Source organism: Letharia columbiana, assembly GCF_014066305.1.
Source record: "Letharia columbiana isolate WasteWater2 chromosome Unknown Sc0000006_s0, whole genome shotgun sequence".
Lineage (NCBI taxonomy): Eukaryota > Fungi > Ascomycota > Lecanoromycetes > Lecanorales > Parmeliaceae > Letharia > Letharia columbiana.
In genome coordinates this window covers 278,929-298,330 of record NW_023501042.1, presented here as the reverse complement: position 1 = coordinate 298,330, position 19,402 = coordinate 278,929, and the positions used below count along the sequence as shown (strand labels likewise).

Here is a 19,402-nt window from a genome sequence, read left to right as displayed (position 1 = left end):
TCCTAACATGTCCCTTTCCCTGTCCCCGTTCCAATTTTCCTCCTTTCACCATCACAACAGATCAAAGTCATCCAACTTCTCCCTATACTTCAGGATATTCCGCTTCACCTTACTGCTGTCCACCCACGTCACGAAATCCTCCATGTTCCTCGTCACCAGGAACGCGGGGTCCGTCACCACCTCCGTCCCCACCCTCACGTGTCCCTGTTCCACGAACCTGACGGCCGCGGTGACGTTCTCCGCCATCCGCAGCCGCGTCATCACGACGCCGAGCCTCCTCCTCGCGAGCCTCGAGACTCCGACTTTCCGCTCGACTTCGCTGGGTTTGGTGGTGCCGGAGAGGATGCCCATGTCGTAGAGTTTTTCCAGCATGATTTTCTCGGTCTGGACGCGGACGGGGTCGGAAGGGTCGAGGTTGCTGAGGGAGTGGGCTAGTTGGCGGAGGGAGCCGCAGATTCCTGAGGGTTGGTTAGTTTTGTCTGGTATTCTGGGGGCCGAGAGGGGATCAGGGCTAGGTGGGAGATTCGTACGGTTGTACTTTGTGTAGTCATTGGGATTCTGGATCGTATATCTCCGACAGATGGCGGCGGCGTGATGGTTTGCATCGCTTTTGTAGGTGGTGAAGTCGACTTTCTTTGAGTAGCTTTGATTCGTGGTACTTAAGACGGCGGACTGCGTGGATTAGCAATGATTTGTGTTACAGTGTGCGGGAGTCTTACCCATCTTGAAGAGTCGAAGAAGTGGTTATTGGTATACTCGGGCTCTTTACAGATTTTTCTGAGCTTTATACAAGGTGTAAAAAAGTATTCCTGTGTAGGAGTAGAAAGTCCTCATGAATCCCCGAGTACGGAGTATCGTAGCCACAATTTGAGAATTTTGAAAGGGTGTGCGACGGTGCGAGAGAAACTTTTATGTATCTGTATGCATACCTTTTCTTTAGCGCGCTAGTCGCGCGGGTATATTGTGCACAAGTGAGCATGTCTTCGAATTCGAGACTGCTTTCCCAGACTGCCCTGGCACTGAACAACAGCGACAATGAAAACCCGCTGTCTCGCAAGAGCCGTGACCCGACTCGAATCCCCCAGATGCCTCCATCGCCCCTTCTCCACCTCACCCTCCACCTCCGACGACCCTCTCCCCCCCCCCGCCCCCAACGTCCCTCCCCCCGCCCCTCCCCTCCAACATCGCCCGCAACGCCTCTCGCAACCCGAACCGCGACGACGGCATCGCCCTCGCCAAGAACATGATGCAGGAGATCGACCGCACGCGGTACAACGCCGTCCGGGGCTACGACGCCCAACGCGCCACCCTCAACGACGTCGCCAAGGTCCAGCGCGCAAAGGATCTGGAACGGCAGATGCCGAGGCTGTCGAAGTGGGGGGTCGGCGACGTGTACGCGCCGCACGATTTGAGTGCCGTGGAGGCGGGGAAGTGGAGGAAGAGGAAGAGTAGTGAGAGGGATGTTTTTGATATTTTGGGCATCAATCCCTTGGAGGAATACAAGGTATGCGGAATCTATGGAGTTGTCCGATGGGGGTATGGGGGACAGGGGGTTTCCTTGATGCTAATGCCCGGGTGACGGACAAGAATTTCTCAATGATGTCCGAATTCATGACGCCCATGGGCCGGATCAAACACCGACGCGAGACCGGCTTACGCGCCGTGAACCAAAGGAAAATCGCAAAGGCGATCAGGAGAGCTGTGGGTATGGGGTTGCTACCGAGCGTGCATGAGCATCCGGAGGTGTTGGAGGTGAAGGCGAGGGATAGGGCGATGAGGCTGGAGTACGGAGCCGGTTCTAGGCGGTGACGGGCGGTCATGGTGATTTCGGACGCATGGGCTATTGCGCCTCCAAAATGCTTCGGTCGAGACTACGAACATGGTGGAGTGCAGAAGCTCCTGCGAAGCCAACGTTTACAACGACCGTTTGCGCCTACGTCGCAAATGCGTTTTGATGAATCCATGAGCGTTCCATGCTCTTAAGGAGGTCTTGCATCTTACTCTGCAAGAGAGGGGTTTGAGCATCCGAACGCAAGTGTACATATATCACAAGACAAAATCATCGCATAGATCCACATGTGTTATGTCCAGCCTTAGCATACAGTGTGGGCTTCTAGCTATCTGGAAACATTGATACCGAAATTTCCATGAGCCAGGAGGACCTTTATTGCACCTGTACTTTTCCTTTTCCCTTTGTTTTGGCTCTCGTCCTGGTATACCAATGCCTCTGCTGCGGGTGACCGCTCGCTCTCTTAGCACGCTTCGAATGCTGTCGCTAAGAGGAAAACAAAAGAAAATCGTAAATCATAGAGACAGACATAATTAGGCATCAAAGCGAACCCTCAGACCATTGTCCTGAAGGGACCGTTCAACCAAGACATTACTACCCTGTTCGAATGGTCCCGTTCGTTGCTGCACATTCGTGGTACCTGACCCGCTGATACCATCGCTGGGGTGGACAATGACGCTGCCAGCGATGTTCACCTTTCTTAGCCTTGAGCTGATGGGCAAAGAGTATTTCATGACGCCACGAACAATTAAATCAAAGTCGTACTGAAGGACGTGTTCCCAACGCTCGCTACCGCCCTCTTCGGTCCTGTTGCCAGGCTTGGCAAGGCGGACTTCACCTACGCTACCAAGTGAGTAGTGGCGAATAGGTGATGCCTCGAAGATAAGAGGGGAATCGAACTCGAATATTTGACCAAGAAGCATGGTTTGTGAGTCGGTGGTAGGGTCGTCAATAGGATCTGTGCCTTCGTCGACACCGCCGTCAAAATGGGAGATGATATCTGAGGGGTCAAGCAGCGGGGGAGCTTGTTGGGAAGCAGCTTCGTTTTTTTGCGACTTGGATCGGAGTTTTCGAGTTGATGTTTGTGGATGACCGGATCGCCATAAAGAGCTTGTACCGACGTGTTTGCTTTTCGCAAAGATGTTGACATCGAGCTCGCTGACTTGGATAGCGAGAATGTTGGGGTTCATGGCGTGCACGTGAAGGTCGAGCATTATCTCTTGCTCCGATGCAAGAACGTTACGAATGTCTTTCACATGAACATCGATCAATGGCTTGGAGCACATGACGAGGATCATCACAATTGCGGCTATCAAAACTGCCAAAACGCTGCCTAGACCCGTAAAGGCTGTGACACGACCACAGCAACGGTGGTCTCTGTTTTCTGAATAGATGTGTCGTACACTCCCAGGCAACGGCCGTCGACGATTACGCCCACTACGGACGGAGCCTATCAACGGTGTTCGCTCATCGTCGGCACCTTCGCCTTCAAAATCGTATGACATAAGTTCTTCAATCTTGCGTGGGCTTTTGGTGACATGGACAGCTTGAGGATTCCGTGAGCTGCGGGGAGAAACGTGACCGGTTGCAGAACGTGTAGACTTGGTAGCATTTGGGAACGGAGAGTCGCTGTCAAATAGAGATGCATGGCCACCACGTCCATATCGCCCAATGTGGTGGTGATGAGTTGTATTTCCGCTGGCCGGTCGCCCAGTCTGACTTGGACCTCTCACAGTCCCATCACCGCCTTCATTTGAGTATCCAATAGAATTGTAATTGTTAGAAAACTTCATGCTCTTCTTACCAACAACACTATGATGTCCCTCGTGTCTCCCTTTAGCACCGTAATGGTCATGGTGACTAGCGGTGGACGTCGCACTTGGGGTACGGGAGTGGAAACGATTTGCGCGGGCTGAATGTGGCTCTGGTGGATTGGATTCGTAGACGAAAGTTTCTTCAGAGTCTGATGAATCTGCTTCATCAACGGCACTTGCGACTTTTGCTTCGAAGATGTCTGCTTTTGAGGAGGCTATTCTCCCTCCGAAAGGTATCAGCACGGTACTTGTACGCCTGGGGATTCCATGGGGGTTTGGGGATTTGCAGTGAGCATTTTGGGTATGCTTGTCCTCGCGATTGGTAGATCGCAAGTCGGACATAAATTGCCCTGGCACTTGATTATTGGGCAAGTCAAGGGACCTTACGAGCATTGAGCTCATGGATTCAGGAGAGGGGAGTCGCGAATGGACATGATGGTAATGATAACGATGACAAGCTTTGAACATTAACCCACCTGTGCCAGAATTCATAGAGGGCGCCTTTCGCACCACCCTCTTTTTCTCCTTTTTGGGCCGTATCGTCTCATTACTAGGCTTCAAGCGCAAACTTCCTCCCGTCTCCGTCCTACCAAGGGGATGTCGTTCACCAGCACCACCTCCCAAAGCGAGCTGTGGTATCGAGCTGACGGTTTCGGTCTCCACGGTCATGTTCTTGACAGACCCATCACTAGCGGGGATCTTACTCTTCGTGAACGGCAATTGCGTGAACGACTTCTTTAACTGCACCACCGGCGGCTTGGCAGAGTTGGCAGCGGTTGCTGGTTTCCGTGTATCTTTGTTGCCATCAGCGCCCTTGGCTCCAGCACGCTTACTGCCTGCACTGTCATTTCCACTTTCGGGCCTTGAGTCTGCTTCCTTTCCGAACGCCTCTTCCATTGGGTTCTCCTCAATCCGCTCTGGGTGATCGTTTGAGCCTCCCTTGCTTGTGTGAGTCATTCTTGTGCCGATGGCCGGTGTAGCTGGAAGGCTACTCTCTTGTACAGTCTCGAGTGCTGGGCCATTCCCACTTATAATTCGAACTGGCGTCCGCATTCCCGACTTTACTGGGTGATCATCCTCCGGTATATCTGATTCGCTGCCAAAAGTAGAGCTTCGAGTAGGACGTTCGACGACAATAGTAGGAGTTGTAGGTGTGGACTGCGATTGATCGATCTTGCGAGATGTTAAGTAAGAGCTGTTTGTTCCAGATGATGCAGATGGCGGAGGAGACTTGACACGGAGCACGCTGGATCCGGAGTGCTGAGAGCCGCCAGCCGGTCCTTTGTTGGCCCTCTGAGGCCGTGGCGTATCAACAGCAAAGTCCGCTGCAGTAGAGGGTGGTAAATGTGGGGTACCTGTCGCCGATAAAGCTCTTTGAATGGCAGCTGCAGACGGCACCGTGGGTATATTTGCGCTCGGTCCTCGTATCGGACTCAGATCCTGACTGTTTTTCCTCGACCTAGTCGTCAGTCGGCTTCCCGTTGATGCGCCGGGCTTCAGAGGAGGTCGTACGGGCGAACCTTCACGTGAAGGTTTGGGAGAGGTTGTGGCAGATGAGTTGGCGGAGAGCTGAGGAGTCGTCGAAGCCCGTATGAGGCTCGGCGCGGACGATGAAGGTTGTTGTGAATCTTGCGTGCCTTCTTTGCTTGGATCAGACTTGTTTTCATCATTGCCCTTCTCCTCAACTTCCGCTTGGTCATTATTAGGCTTTTCTGCAGTGGGCGCCATGAATTGGGTTCAATCACAGGCACACACGTCAGTATTCTGTTCCTGGCGGGTCGGCATCCGGGTTCTCTTGAGAAATTGTACTGGGCAAATAGGGAAGTGAGAGGGATTCGCGCTGAGAGAGCGATGAACGTATTAACATTGTGTATACAAGAGATACAAGAGAGACAAGAGAGACAAGAGAGACATGATATGTGGCTCAGTTATTTGGAGTACTTTAGTTTGAGGCATGATGAAATAATGCGTGGCGCATTGTCGTTCGCTGTCTCGCTGTCAGGGCCTTGTCCGCTTTTCACGCCGAGCATTAGTGTCAGAACTTGACCAATCAGAGGACGCTTAGTAATCACACGTTTCTTAGTGAGGGCTCCACCGGCTCGGTGATTGCCCATTTCTCAGTAGCACAGATATGTAACTCTTTGCTACTCGACACCACGACGCCAAAAATTAGTCCCATACGTCCACTAACTTGATACGTACGACTTGACACCTTACTCATCCTTCTTGCGAAGTAGATGTCTTGAGAAGACTGCTCATTAGATTAGCTCAGCTTAAATCTTCTGGGAACACTCGTCATTTGTTTTCATCTTGCAGACCAGCCAAAGACTCAAACCAAAATTCTACGTCGAGGCCCGTAGGTTGCCTTTCTTGACGTCCCAATTTCACACGGTCCTCTGTCCCTTATAGGGTCTTTGACACTCAAGACGATGTGTCGAGCCTAAAGTTCAACACAAGCACATGCTAAGTAGCCCACTTCTTCTTTTGCTACTTGAACGTTTCTTCTCTGCACTTCCTTTACCATCCAAGCCACACCATTATCCCATCTCATTATGCCTCTAAGAAAGCTAGCCATGAAGAGACGTGTATATCGTGGCCCAGAGACAGAGCGAAAGTTAGCTTTCATGCTTGCCCATCAATTGCATCTTCAGGATACACAGCGACAACGACCTTTCCCTGAGACACCTTTGGGTAGACTTCCTGGGGAGATTCGTGAACTGATCTACGAACACGTCCTAGTGGCTCCACCATCACAGTCGACGAAATATCTTCGCGTCCCTCTCATCGCAGCCACAAACTCGGATATGACTTTGGCTAACGGGGCTCCCATAACCACGAACTCCAAGGCCACCTCTGCAGAATCTCCACAACTTGCTTTAGTAAAACACCCCGGGTCTGCTAAGGTTTCGTACCTTGCTGTTCTACAAACTTGTCGTCAAATAAACCGCGAAGCCTATCATATCTTCTACGCCAAAAACTCCTTCCACTTTACAAACGCACCAGATCTGCTTGCTTTTCTCTTCGGCATTGGACAAGTGCGGCGAGCAGAACTCACGTCTCTCCATATTGAGGGTCTGGTGGTAGACCAACCTTTCTGGTACATGTCTTTCCTCGACCGCTATTGCATTCACCATAACATCTGTACGGCTGAGCGAGGGAGACTTGAAGCTTTGCGGTGGCCAGGTCTACACCCAGACGTCTACAAAGCCTCAATAGCACTGGAAGGCTGCAAGAACCTTTCCAAACTGATTCTTGAGCTGCCCGCAGAGGAGAGATTCAAATACATCCTGTTTCTGATATACGATCTCGGATTGAGCAGACCTGTAGCTTATGTGGTTGACGAATCTCATTGGGTTATTAAGGCGCGTCGCGATGGGAATATTCCGCCTCGCCAACCTTTGGAGGACTTTAAAAAGTGGACAAATTATAAAGCATGCCATCCGAACTGTGTGACAGGAAAGAAGCTCAGGGTCGAGGTAGAGATCATCAGGGATTCGGAACAAGAGTTGAGGAAAGGATTCGAGGTAGCAATAGGCTGAATCGCCCCGGCCGGGGAAATGCCAGAGGTGTAGAGATAGAAGGGGAGAGGACCACTTGATCATTAGATAGATTTTGAGCAAGCCGTGTAGTGTTCCCATTCGCTCAAGAAAAGTCCAATTCTCTTATGGATGTGCAAGTTTACATGGTTAGATGCTAGACTTATTAATGCCTAAGTGCCTTACCGGCACCCGAACGCCCGCTCCTATCATCCACTATCTAGTGCGATGTTTTGGCCCTCGACTGACACAGAGACCTTCTACTCCCCGATCTTGTTAGCCTTTCCTCAATCCTTCCTCTTCCCACTCATACCAGTATGGAGTAGACATAGATACTTCATCCCACACATTGCTGTGAAGATTCAACATTAGTTAGATCTGAAGCGATCCTAAGTTAAGGTACCTCTAAACTCACACCTACAGTAATAGACAGTACCTACATCATCTGCGGGGCACCAGCCCTGTTATCCGTCGAGCTAGCGATAAAGCTAACTCAAGGCAACGAGGCAACCTTCCCAGCCTCACCTTTCCCACCTCAACGCTGACCTTCTTTTCCCATCATCAATAATCCCATCAACCCATCAACCCATCAACCCATCAGTCATACAGCATAACAGCATAACAGCCAATATGTCTCGCTACGGTGGTGGCGACACCACGAGGGTTGTCTATCGAGATGCTCGTGACGTCGAAGGCGGATCGACTGTGTCACGTTCAGCAGCAGCACCCCGCAGTAACAACGAAAGCTACACCACTCGCAAGGTCTATCGCGTGTCCAACCAAGATGAAGAGGAAGAACGTATTCCGGCCTTTCTGGCCCCTCGCGAGCGCACCTACGGAGAGACTCGTGTCGTCCGCCGAGAGAGAACTCCGGAGCCCGAGCCTATCGTTGAGCGTCGAGAGATTCGAATCAGAGAGAGAACTCCTGAACCTGAACCTGAACCTGTTGTTGAGCGTCGAGAGATCCGGATCGAACGAGAACGCGAACCTCAGCCTGAACCCCGACGCTACGAAACAGAATATCGATATGATCGAGAAATTGATCGAGTAGCACCTCGTCGCGACGATCTTGAAAGATACGTCAGGACTGTAGACTACTACCCACGTCAAGAGGCCCCCCAGCCTATCATCATTCGCCAAGAGCCGCAACAGATCATCATCCAAGAAGCACCGCGACCACCCCTTGTAGTGTCACCACCACCGCTACCAGCAACCCAGGAAGAAAGCTATGATATCATCAAGCGCTCTGAGGTTCGCTCAGAGGTCGGACACCGCTCCGAAAGCCATCGCTCTGAAGTCGGAGAAGAGCGCCAGATTGCTCGACGGCCGAAGCCGCCGAAGCCAGAACCCGAAGAGGAAGAGGAAGATTACTATTATGAGCGCAGAACACGTCGAATCGATGGCCGCGATCGTGATGATGAAGAGTACGAATCGAGTCATCGTCGTCGTGACAGAGAAAGAGACGTCAGCCCTGGCGATTCGATCTCTCAGTATGGCCGTGATCGTCGAGGTGGCTACGACAGTGATTCTAGCTATGAGTACATTAAGAGAGAGACACGTGAGGAGTTCAGCGATGAAGAGCCTCGTCACCGACGGCATCTTGCTGAGGGTGCTGCAGTTGGTCTTGGAGCTGCTGAGCTACTGCGCCATCACCGTAAGAAGAAAGGGGAAGATGAAGGCGGCCGCGGTAGTCGTGTAGGCAGGGACGTTGGAGCCGCAGCCTTGGGTGCCATCGGTGCGGAGGCTGTGACACGAGCCCGAAGCCACTATCGAAGCAAGAGCCGCCGTGGATCTCGAGATCGCGGATCTCGGGACCGTGACCGTGATCGTGACCGTGACCGTGACCGTGACGGCGACCGTGAAGGACGGCGGAAGCACAAGCGCGATAAGTCTCGTGGCAAAGAACGAAGCCGGAGTGAATCAAACCATCGCGTCAGGAATCTCGCAGGTTTGGGTCTTGGAGCCGCTGCTGTTGCTGCTGCCGTCGGCTACGCAAACAGGAACGCAAAGAAGAACGAAGGCCAAGATCGGCGCAGCCGCTCAAGGACTCGAAGGAATTCTGTCGGCGCTCTCCCTGCACCCGAGGAGGCGGATGATGCTCGAAATGCTTCTCACAGGAACAAGAAGATTGCCCAAGCTGGTCTGGCCGGCGCCGCCGTGGCTGGGCTTGTAGAAAGAGCTAGAAGCAAGTCTCGCGGGGGTGGGAAGAGGGATCGTTCCAAGAGTAGAATTCGCCAAGGTCTTCCAATTGCTGCTACTGCTCTAGGTTCCGCTGCTGTCGCAGGCTTGTATGAGAAACAGCAAGCTGGCAAAAAAGAGAAAGAAGCCCGACGTGAAGAACGTGCAGCCCGGAGGTCAGCAAGATCGAGATCCAGGTCACACGGTTATGACGCTTCTCGTGAAGCTCCGGTCGGAGATCCCGGCCTCATCGAGTATGGACAAGAACCGGTCTACAATCAAAATGGAGTGCCGGACTTCTACAATCGACCAGCAAGTCAGCAAGGTTACTACAACAACACTGAAGACGCTATGGTTCCTGCTGCAACTGCAGGTGCAGCATATGGAGCTCAAGCTCAAAGAGACATGGACAGGGGCCAGAGGCAACGAAGCATTTCTTCTGGATCAGATGATGGTCGTCGAAGAAGAAGACACCGACGTCATAAGAGTGGGAGCCGTAGTCCGAGCCGTAGCAGAGATGCAACCACAGCAGCTCTTGCGGCAGGAGCAGCAGGTTTGGCTGCTTCTGAACATGAGAAGAGAAAACAACGCAAGAGGGAAAAGAAGGAAGAACGTAGACGTGAGTATGGACTGGCCGCTTCAATAGCTAAATTGCTAACCATATTTCAGGTCAAGAAGCAGCTGAAAGGGCGTCGTATGGCCAAGATCCGTACGGCCAGCAATATCAGCCCAATAGTCCACCACCTGCTGGGTATCAAAATGAAGGACAACAGACTCCTTATTATCCTCCTCCACCCGGCCAAGAGTATCCTGGTGCTACCCCTGCCCCTGTCGGCCAGATTCAGCAGGAATACAATTACCCACAACAACCAGGCTACACACCTCCAGTGCCCAACACCTATTCTCCAACTCCCGGAGCGGCTGGATATGCTCCGCAACCTAGGGAGCCCAGGAGGGCTGATGAGAATGTGAGTGCTGAAATGTTTCACAACACTGCCAACAACGATGTCCCTTTAAACCCCAACAACGATGCCCTTTCTTTACTCAGCAACGATGCCCCTTTCTATGATTCCAATGGTGCACCTTTTTACTATGAACCCAACAATTTCTCAGGGGAGGGTGGGTGACCATCATTATGCGCCTTACATACCAATCATCTACAACATTTCGCTGACAAAAAACTCTACAGGTGTAAATACGCCCCGCGCCCAGTCCCCGTCCCGCCCTAGTCTTCAACGCAGGGCATCTTCACAACCACCACCCACCACCAAAACTGTCCAATTCGCTCTTGACACTCCTCCTTCATCCCGTCCCAGTTCCCCAAAGCAAATCCGCCAGCGTCGTCAGCATGCCAGCTCCTCTAAGCACTCTCAACACGACGATTATGATAGCGAAGATGGCTCTTCTTCTCGCAAAGATAAATCTCGTGCCGGTCGTCGTCGTCACCGTCGCTCGTCTAGCGATGATCCGTCCAGATCTTCTTCTCCAGCTGAGTCGGACTCAACAGTCGAATTACCGGAGCGATTTGACGAGCGTGGTCGGCCTTTACCTCAGCAAGACGATGATCCAGTGGCTCATATCGAGGAACTATTTGGCGGCAGGGGCTCCGTTGGCAGGTTATTACAGAATTTTGGATTAGGCGGCGGAAGTGATGATGGAGATAGGAACAGGGACAGGGATAGGCGGGGGCGGCGGAGACGATGATTTTCTATGAATGACGATCGAGCACGATCCTTCTCTTGTCTTTTCCTTTCCTTTCTTTTTTTTCCGACGAGACGATATTGGAACAGGATTGGAGGTGACGATGGTTACGAACATGCATGCTTTTCTTAGACCAATCTATCGAAGCAAATGAAAACACTGAATCACAACGACATGCAAATAATCACCAAAAAAACCAAGTCATTCCACCGCTCGCGATCTATAAGTCTACAACCGTCCAAACATTCATCCAGAGCAGCGATGATACGGACCTCCGAACTCAACCCGCCGGAGACCTCGCCTCCTTTCAGGCATACATCAAGAGTAGAGTACCAACCCAACGACAATCTCAACGTCCACCATAACCCCAACAAGAATAATCATAACCCCCAATTCCACACTACAATCCTCGAACAAATAAAATAATCCGGTCCTCTACACATCCACCCCACCAACCTCATAATGATCCTATACCGCCTGTACTAGTATAGTACAGCACCCCAGCCGACACCGTCACGATTAATAATCTCCTTTCCCCACCCCTACCCTTCCCCTTCCCCTTCCCCCCCCCCCCTCCCCTCCCCCTTCCGCAACGATACCAATCAACCTCCCCTCCCCCCCTCAGCGCCCCCATCATACCACCGACCCCTGCCCCAGATATCCCTACCCCAGCCCCCCCCCCCCCTCCCAGCAAAAACCCCGCCTCCAAATCCCCACCACCATCCGTCCCGATACAACTGCACTACAATCCGGCATTCGATAAGCCCGGCCGGCGTATCGATAGCGAACCAGATCCGTCCGTCCGTCCGTCCTACGGCACCGCAGCCGTTTGCGAGTACGATTCGAAAAAGTGCGGGTGGAGTGGTTGCGGTTCGGGGGTCAGGAAGCGCGATGCCTCGTGCTTGGATGTTGTTCGTGTTGGTTGATTGATTGATTGATTATTGATTATTATTGATTGATTGATTGATTGATTGATTGATTGATACATACTTGTCACTCACTGATGGGATCGATGTCGGCACCTTGTCGCGCACTGGTTGAGTCTTACATACTTGCAGGGGAGGTTGGATATCGTGGGCAGGTATCAGACGCTGTACGTTGAGATGGCGTGGGTGCGGCCGCTGTTGGGAGTTGAGTTGGTGAAGAGGGTGGTGGGGGTGGTGTGGAACCGAGTGTTTGTTGTTGGGATGCGGGGTGGAAGGGGATTGAGATGTCAAGCAAGGGGGGTGGATGGGAGCGTTGAAGTAGGAGAAGAATGTGGGAGAAGGGGACGTCGGATGAACAGTGGGAGGGTTTCATGTCAGGGTATAGTAATTCTTTGTACAAAGGATATTGGGACTGCTATTATTGCAGCTGCAGCAACTCCTCATTGAGGACACCGAAGAGCTTCTCGATTTCCTTGCCCACGTCGGTGATTTCTTTTGAGAGTTGGCCGGTGACCAGTGCTAGAGTGGTGTCAGCACAGGCACACGCCCTTATTTCTGGATGCTACAATTGTCTTACCGTAAGCATATAGGAGCTCGAAATCTTGGTCTGTCACGCCAGCCGCATCTTTCTCCTCTTTGCGAAAGCGGAAGATCTTGGCAAGCAATCTGTCTCGCGCATTATCTGTGTTAGGCAGAGCCTCGTTCAAGGGATACTCAAGCTTCATTGACGATGCGAGCACTGCAGATGTATTAGCAGGCGCTATAGTGATAACAGAGGCTTTTGGTTACCTTGAAGCAGATGGCTTATCCTCGTGCTTAAATATGTTCTTTCCCGGGCCGTATCCTCTAAAATCTGGGCTTCCGCTCCGGTCGCTTTGGGATTCTTCATGATCATGACATTCATCGCATGGAACGCATCTAGCATAGCACCAGTGCTCTTCAGGATCCGGGAATAGGCGGCATCAGGGAATGGTCCTCGGAGGTCAACTTCGGAAGCAGCCGAGCTTTTTAAGTTCTCGAGCCGCGACAGAAAGCGATGGAGCTCGAACTCCTCTCGAAGGTCCATGTAGGCATTCGGACTCTCTCCCTCCGTGAGCATCGCGAGCGGGTCGCGTTTCCAAACCAGACCCATGCGGAGCCATAAGATGCTGAGACCGTCTTTGAACTTCTCCCGGGCGCTAATGGGCCAGACAAGGCGCGTCACAATCAATCCCCAAAGACATCTGTATATAGGCGTTAGGAAACTTCAGATTCGGTCACATCGGAAGAATTACCCTGAAAGTACAGCGACGACCCGGTGAAGCGCAATCTCCGTGATAATAGGCCTGGCACCTCCTTCATCATCATCGCCGTCAACCTCCTGCACTGACAAAGAGTAAGCGTAGAGAGCTGAAAGATTGTATGTCAGCATGATAAAGCGGCCCATAGGTCCTTTGCCTTGAGCAACAATGATATAGGCTGTCCAAAGTGCCATGAGCCAGCCGAAAAACGCCAGCAGGAATGCGTTTCCGCTTGAAGCGATCCAGGATATGATGGCGCAAACGGCTCCGATGCATGTGCCGAAGAATCGAGCGAAACCTGTTGTATTGGAAGCACCGATCGTCATTGCACACACCAGCATGTACGAAAGAAGCCCCCATTCACCACGCCAGTGCTGGTAGAATGGTCTACTTGCAGCTAGGAATGATGGCAGAGCATAAAGGGCCGCTCCAATGCCGACTTTGATGGCGAATTTGACATCGTCTCGTCGAAAAACACTCAGTGCCCTCCACAACCGGTAGCTATATTTTGGACCTTCCCGAGCAGACTGCACTTCAATAGCAGCTATTCTCTGGGCTGGATTGGGAAAGTCCCCAGGTATCTCACTCTCTTCGTTTTGCGCTATGAGGCTGTCTCGTTCTGTTGTGAGTTTTATCAGTCAGCTGAGAGCAATAGAAATTGGTGACTTAGGGCGTGAATGGAAAGAAGATGGATTGTATAGGGGTAGACTCAACGGAAGGTAATTTTGTAAAGAGAGGGAAGAGGAGGAGAAGAAAAAATGGCATGAAGCGGAGGGAAGACAATCGAGCAAAGTACAGATGAATAAGTAAATTGAAGCGGCAAACATGGAGTGGTGAGGGTAGAGAGTGATAACCCACGAAAATTCTACATACCAGGGTCGTCATGATGTCGCTTTGGCTTAATGTCGCCAATCTTGCGCCATACTTTGAGCCAGTTCCATGTCTTCCCATCCGGTCTCTCGTCTATCTCCAGCTTCAAGTCGTCCAAAATTTCTAGATATGCCCTCATCTCATTGGCGAAATCTAGAAGAGAAAAACTGAAATAGCCGCAACTCGCAGCGACCTCCTCGAAGTCCGCTTCCATCTCGACTGGACGTGGCTGGGTGAGCTCCTTCGTCTTGTAAAGCTGACCCAAGGCTTCCTCCCGCGAATCCGTATACAACTCGATTGCATCATCTAAGCTCGTCCTAAAATGAGCGTTGACAGCGATGCTACCATTGGGGGCATATGGAAGTTCATCCAGGAGTTTTCTCAATGTTACAGCAAGTGATTTCTGGAAATTCCAATCAGTAATGATTGTCCACCATCAGGGAATGACGCGCTTACAAGTGAAGGACCTAATTGGATGATGAACCGTGCAAAGATGTCGGATGGAGACGTAACGCTATGTACGCTTCCATCCTCTTGAAAGGGGTTAGGGGATAGACATTCTTCAGAGGATGCGTCTTCGGGTGTCTCATCAATCGCAGCCAGCACGCCGTGATCCTCCGAGGGAGACGTTTGGCCGCTCGAACTAGAGGTGAAATACCCAAACTTCGGTGTAGGCGCATAAATTGTACTCGCGGGGGTTACTGATCCTGACACACTAGGCTGTGCCATAAGAAGGAATTGTGTGGTCGCCGCACTGCGCAAACCACCAATGTTCTGTGCCAATCTCTGTATGCAGTTGACCAGCCTCGCCTCCAGCTGATACTCCTTCTCAGTGCCAAGAACGTAGTGTTCATATTTGGCTTCCTTTAGATTCTTGGTCAGTGAAGTAAACACTTTCTTGTATTTGTCCGAGGCATCTCGGAAGCTCTCCTGTTGAAGTTCTTCTTCTGACCCAGTAAGAAAACCTCGGGTGATCATGGCAAGCAAGTCTCCAAAAGAGTCCGTCACTTGAATAAGATCTCCTCTCAGTTCCTCCCTTGCAGATACCGGCCAGATGATGAAGGATACAGCTGTTGTGGCAAAGACTCCCATTAGTATCATTATCATCACTTGTATCACTTTCTCGCCCGAGAATTCGGCAGCTTGGACCGCGCCTTCCTTGGTCAGAACGGTGATTATGGCAAGAGATGTCAGAGAGCATGAGATGTTGACTAGAGGGTGCCCAAGTCGCTGTTTGATCCATCCAACAAAACCCAGCCCACCACCACAGAACACAATTAGGACAACGATATGGCCGAGAACAAGCATATCCAGCGTTCTCTCAAACAGTATCGAAACACCCATGCTGGAGAAAGAGATGAAAACGGCATAGACAAAAGCTAGTACTGCGCATATCATAGCTTCAATCATGCTACCCTTGGACCTGGCAGGGTGGAAGTAGACCGTGATCGTGGCGACCATATGCTTTCCATCTTGCTTTCCCAGGATCCCAGCGATGAAAGGCACGAAAGTTGCCATACTCCCTATCAGGTACGCAACACTGCACTTAAAGACGCCGCGGCCGGTCTTTGAATTTGCAAATCCCCATGCCTGCTTCATTCTATATGTTGTAGCGTTCGATAACCTTGAGAACATTCCCGATTGTAGATCATGATGCTTTCGCCTCTGGGGTACCTGACACTGCCCGTCTGCTGATCCATTGACGTCGGCACCTCCAAGACGTGGTGCTGGTCCGAAGGTTACATTTCTCTTGACACGTCGACCGGTCTTAGGGAGGATAAGGGTAGCTTGACGCAGTTGTCGCTATCAAGGTGTCAGCAGACCTTATGTTTAGCGCAACCGAATAACTTACCTTTGGTCGAAACGACTGACGATGTATCGGAGAAACATTTCCTCCATTCATGTTAGAGGTCATCTTGGTCTCTGCATGTTGGGGGACCGCCAACAGACCCCGCAACGGATCATTGGGGTCCTAGAGATATGTTTTTCATCAGCGACAACAGACTTGATTTAGGTTATGTGGATTGTTCTTCCCGAGAAGTTCCTAAATTAGCTCAGCACTTGCGTGGCCGCGTCTGTCTCGCTTGCAGCGCTAATCAAGCCCAAACGAGGCTAGCGGAACCAGGCAAAGCAAGTGGAGAACTGCTTCCAAAGACCGCCAGTCCGAGCATTTAGAACGTCCAGTATGGCTTCCAAGATCTTGCCTCGCTTTTCAAGATGTGTCACACATCCTTCACGACTGCCCAGGCGATCCCAATGTCGGTTCTTAACCACCACACCGCGAGTGGCAAGCGAAGCTCTCCAAGTTGTCAGTGCTTCTTCCGTCCATTGCGCGCTGTATAGCTCTGCTCACATGTGTTGACGGAGTCCCTAGCACCGTGACAGCCCAGAAAACAATCCTTCTATACCCTTTAAGTTCAATGCTATCAATCAAAAGTTGATCGCCGAAATCTTGAAACGCTATCCCCCACAATACAAGAAAGCAGCTGTCATGCCTCTACTTGACCTGGGCCAGCGCCAGCATGGCTTCACAAGCATAAGCGTTATGAATGAGGTGGCCAAACTGCTGGAGATGCCTCCCATGCGAGTCTACGAAGTGGCGACCTTCTACACAATGTATAACCGGGATCCAGTGGGCAGGTTTCACGTCCAAGCTTGCACAACGACTCCGTGCCAATTAGGCGGCTGTGGTTCTGACAAGATAATGGCTGCGATCGAAGACCATCTTGGCATTCACCCTGGCCAAACGACCGAAGACCGCATGTTTACGTTCTCCGAAGTCGAATGCCTGGGCGCTTGCGTCAACGCCCCCATGGTCCAGATCAATGACGACTACTACGAAGACTTGACTCCCGAATCGATGGTCACCCTTCTCAAAGCATTGCAAGCAACTGCACACGCCACAGGGGCAGCTGGCGGGACGGCAGGAATAGGAGGCGAGAGCGAGACGGGTATGGGACAAAGGAAAGGAGAGGGGAGAGATCAAGACGGCAAGAGTGGGGAAGTGGACGGTCAAGCTGCGAGGGGATATGCGGCGAAAGGGGTCAAGCTGCCGAGTCCAGGACCTATGAGTGGAAGGAAGACCTGCGAGCCGTTTGCTGGTTTGACGTCGCTCAAGGAGGAACCCTGGGGCAATGAGAAGTTGAGGACCGATGGAGCTTTGTAGAAAATTGCAGGGACTTATGTACAGGGCGTTGGTATTGTGACTTTAGTGCGAAACGATCTTCCGTGTTCTGGAGGCGCGCTGCCAGAATGGCATTTGTAGAAGAATGAGCCTACTGGATCCTGACAGCGTCAACATGAAATACGAGCTTTATTGTTTACGCAATCTTTCACATAGACTGCTTCACATATCGATAGTCCAATCCTTTTGGCTTGACACCCATAAATGCGTAAGCTTTAGAAGCGCCAATACCAAGGCAACCACTTTTTGTGGCAGCTTGTCTGCTGGTGCCCCGTGAGAAGAAGGATACTCATTGACGCCAAATATCCATGTTCTAACGCCACATGTCCGTCGTTTGCCTCATGGGCAGATTCGTAGTCGTCATCTCTAGTCCATCCTCCATCCGGACTCCCTCCCCGTGGTGAATCGATTCCCAGGCCTTGATGCCCGCGTAAGTCTCGTCAAATTGGGGGTAGGTACTTAATGTGCCACATCATACGATGCTCGTTCTCCCACTTGATGTCATCGTTGGCGTGACGCATGACACTACTGCCGAAGTCAGGCATGATAGAGGTCCCCTCCACCCCAACATTGAGACTCACTGCCCGGAGACGAGGCGAGCGAAGTTGAGCTGCAGGTGCATAGACGTATCTGAGGTCTACACGAGGCTCAATGAGGCACATAAATCCGCTGCAGAGTGGGCTGTAGATACTGAGCTCTTCAAGCGCCTGAAAATGCTGGAAGCTTCGCTGGATTGCCAAGTCCTATTGTGGGAAATTAGCTACGGTGGATGAGTTTCTCTTTGTTTAGGCCTACTTACATCGCCAAAGTGAAGACCTAATGTTAGTGTTCGAAGGCGTGGGCACATCTCACAGAGATTTTCGATGTCCCTGACGGTAGTAGCTCGCTGTCGCCGAATGAGGCGGGATGGCGGCCTACGGACAGCGTCGGAGTAGTGCAGCGTCAGTACTTCCAGTGTCTCACCATGCCAGCTAATACTGCGCGCCAGATAGAGCAGCGGCAGTATGATCGCACCTTTCAATGCCAGCTTCTTCAAGCCTTTGAAATGCAGAAGAAAAGCTTCGAAGACTGCGGGCCAACCGCGCGTCGGTAGATTCAAAAGGCCGGGGTACATCCAGTGTATGTCAAGGAATTCCAAGCGAAGTTCGGCGCTTCTCATCAACGTCGCCAGAAAGTTGGGGAGGTTCAACCGCGGGCCAGGTGTTGAGGTGAGTTCTCGAAGAGCGTGAATCTGGATTCTATGCTCCAAGTCGTCAAGGCGTCCCAGGCCAACAGCGTATGCGTGCAGTACCAGGACCTTTATTGGTGGAATAAGCTTGCCTGGGGTGAAACTGAAAGCCCCTGGGATGCGAACATAGCCACCCATAGCTGCATCGTTCGGGTACTGGATCCAGACGCTCAATAGCACCAAATTTGGTGCGTTGAGGATAGCCATCTGACAGGACTGGAAGTTCGGGTTCCCATGGCTGATCCTAGGGATTCCATTCAACCAGCAAGCTCAAGCGGCTCAGCTTCCAATTCATGCCCAGTGCACTAGAAGGGAGCTTCTTTTCGAGAGCTCCCGCTAAGTGATAGTGTATCCCTACATCCAGAATATTTGAACGGTTTTTGAGTAATTTCCGGAGTGATTCTCGGATTTGGAGGCTGCACTGCCATCTACATGTCTTTTGTTAGATACCCTGCCCACAGCAAAAGCGGCGTGCTCACCTGAAGGTGCGGAGCTTTTGGAGATTCCGCGCGAGATGCTCGAACGTTCAGAAGGTAAAGTGTCAGTGACATGGGCACGAGGAGAAACGCTTAAGAAATATTTTGCGGTCACAGCCGTGATGCCGGATGCGAAGCTTGTGATTTGATGTGGCTTGTTCATGTTCAATCGGATACGCTGATAGAGCCATGGATTCGCAGCATCTTGAAGGAGTCGGCTCGACAAGCACATAGCCAGGATGGTGCCCATACTTCCGGTGGCATAGACCTATATAGGAGCATTAGTATGGGGTCCACGTGTTCATTTCCTGTGGCAGTATCCTACTTCACCCGCAATTTGATGCCACAATTCCAGAGGCAAGGAATCCATTGTTATCGATCCGCGCAGGCTTTATCCTGGACTACGCCAGCTATTGCAAG

At 51.6% G+C, this 19,402-nt stretch overlaps 9 protein-coding genes across 9 annotated transcripts; 5 read left to right on the top strand and 4 right to left on the bottom strand.

Annotated features, from left to right (window-relative positions):
• Positions 1-51: 51 nt before the first annotated feature.
• HO173_002801 (uncharacterized protein) lies at positions 52-979 on the bottom strand (the record flags this gene model as incomplete). Its single annotated transcript, XM_037304732.1, has 3 exons — positions 52-672; positions 720-777; positions 930-979. 3 exons carry the CDS (start codon positions 977-979, stop codon positions 52-54), a joined length of 729 nt encoding a protein of 242 aa, XP_037168225.1.
• Positions 980-1,243: 264 nt separating this feature from the next.
• HO173_002800 (uncharacterized protein) lies at positions 1,244-1,809 on the top strand (the record flags this gene model as incomplete). The annotated part of the gene is made up of 2 exons (XM_037304731.1): positions 1,244-1,504; positions 1,588-1,809. 2 exons carry the CDS (start codon positions 1,244-1,246, stop codon positions 1,807-1,809), a joined length of 483 nt encoding a protein of 160 aa, XP_037168224.1.
• Positions 1,810-2,322: 513 nt separating this feature from the next.
• HO173_002799 (uncharacterized protein) lies at positions 2,323-5,331 on the bottom strand (the record flags this gene model as incomplete). The annotated part of the gene is made up of 2 exons (XM_037304730.1): positions 2,323-3,818; positions 4,080-5,331. 2 exons carry the CDS (start codon positions 5,329-5,331, stop codon positions 2,323-2,325), a joined length of 2,748 nt encoding a protein of 915 aa, XP_037168223.1.
• An 824-nt stretch (positions 5,332-6,155) lies between these two features.
• On the top strand, positions 6,156-7,142 carry HO173_002798 (uncharacterized protein; the record flags this gene model as incomplete). Its single annotated transcript, XM_037304729.1, has 1 exon — positions 6,156-7,142. One exon carries the CDS (start codon positions 6,156-6,158, stop codon positions 7,140-7,142), a length of 987 nt encoding a protein of 328 aa, XP_037168222.1.
• Positions 7,143-7,769: 627 nt separating this feature from the next.
• On the top strand, positions 7,770-10,512 carry HO173_002797 (uncharacterized protein; the record flags this gene model as incomplete). Its single annotated transcript, XM_037304728.1, has 3 exons — positions 7,770-9,936; positions 9,987-10,285; positions 10,507-10,512. The coding sequence occupies 3 exons, from the start codon at positions 7,770-7,772 to the stop codon at positions 10,510-10,512; spliced, it is 2,472 nt and encodes an 823-aa protein (XP_037168221.1).
• Positions 10,513-10,665: 153 nt separating this feature from the next.
• HO173_002796 (uncharacterized protein) lies at positions 10,666-10,956 on the top strand (the record flags this gene model as incomplete). The annotated part of the gene is made up of 1 exon (XM_037304727.1): positions 10,666-10,956. The coding sequence occupies one exon, from the start codon at positions 10,666-10,668 to the stop codon at positions 10,954-10,956; it is 291 nt and encodes a 96-aa protein (XP_037168220.1).
• A 1,406-nt stretch (positions 10,957-12,362) lies between these two features.
• On the bottom strand, positions 12,363-16,009 carry HO173_002795 (uncharacterized protein; the record flags this gene model as incomplete). Its single annotated transcript, XM_037304726.1, has 7 exons — positions 12,363-12,463; positions 12,522-12,683; positions 12,734-13,167; positions 13,219-13,843; positions 14,098-14,497; positions 14,551-15,897; positions 15,947-16,009. 7 exons carry the CDS (start codon positions 16,007-16,009, stop codon positions 12,363-12,365), a joined length of 3,132 nt encoding a protein of 1,043 aa, XP_037168219.1.
• A 270-nt stretch (positions 16,010-16,279) lies between these two features.
• HO173_002794 (uncharacterized protein) lies at positions 16,280-17,260 on the top strand (the record flags this gene model as incomplete). The annotated part of the gene is made up of 2 exons (XM_037304725.1): positions 16,280-16,402; positions 16,469-17,260. The coding sequence occupies 2 exons, from the start codon at positions 16,280-16,282 to the stop codon at positions 17,258-17,260; spliced, it is 915 nt and encodes a 304-aa protein (XP_037168218.1).
• Positions 17,261-17,493: 233 nt separating this feature from the next.
• On the bottom strand, positions 17,494-18,713 carry HO173_002793 (uncharacterized protein; the record flags this gene model as incomplete). Its single annotated transcript, XM_037304724.1, has 3 exons — positions 17,494-17,696; positions 17,757-18,021; positions 18,078-18,713. 3 exons carry the CDS (start codon positions 18,711-18,713, stop codon positions 17,494-17,496), a joined length of 1,104 nt encoding a protein of 367 aa, XP_037168217.1.
• Between the last annotated feature and the right edge of the window lie 689 nt (positions 18,714-19,402).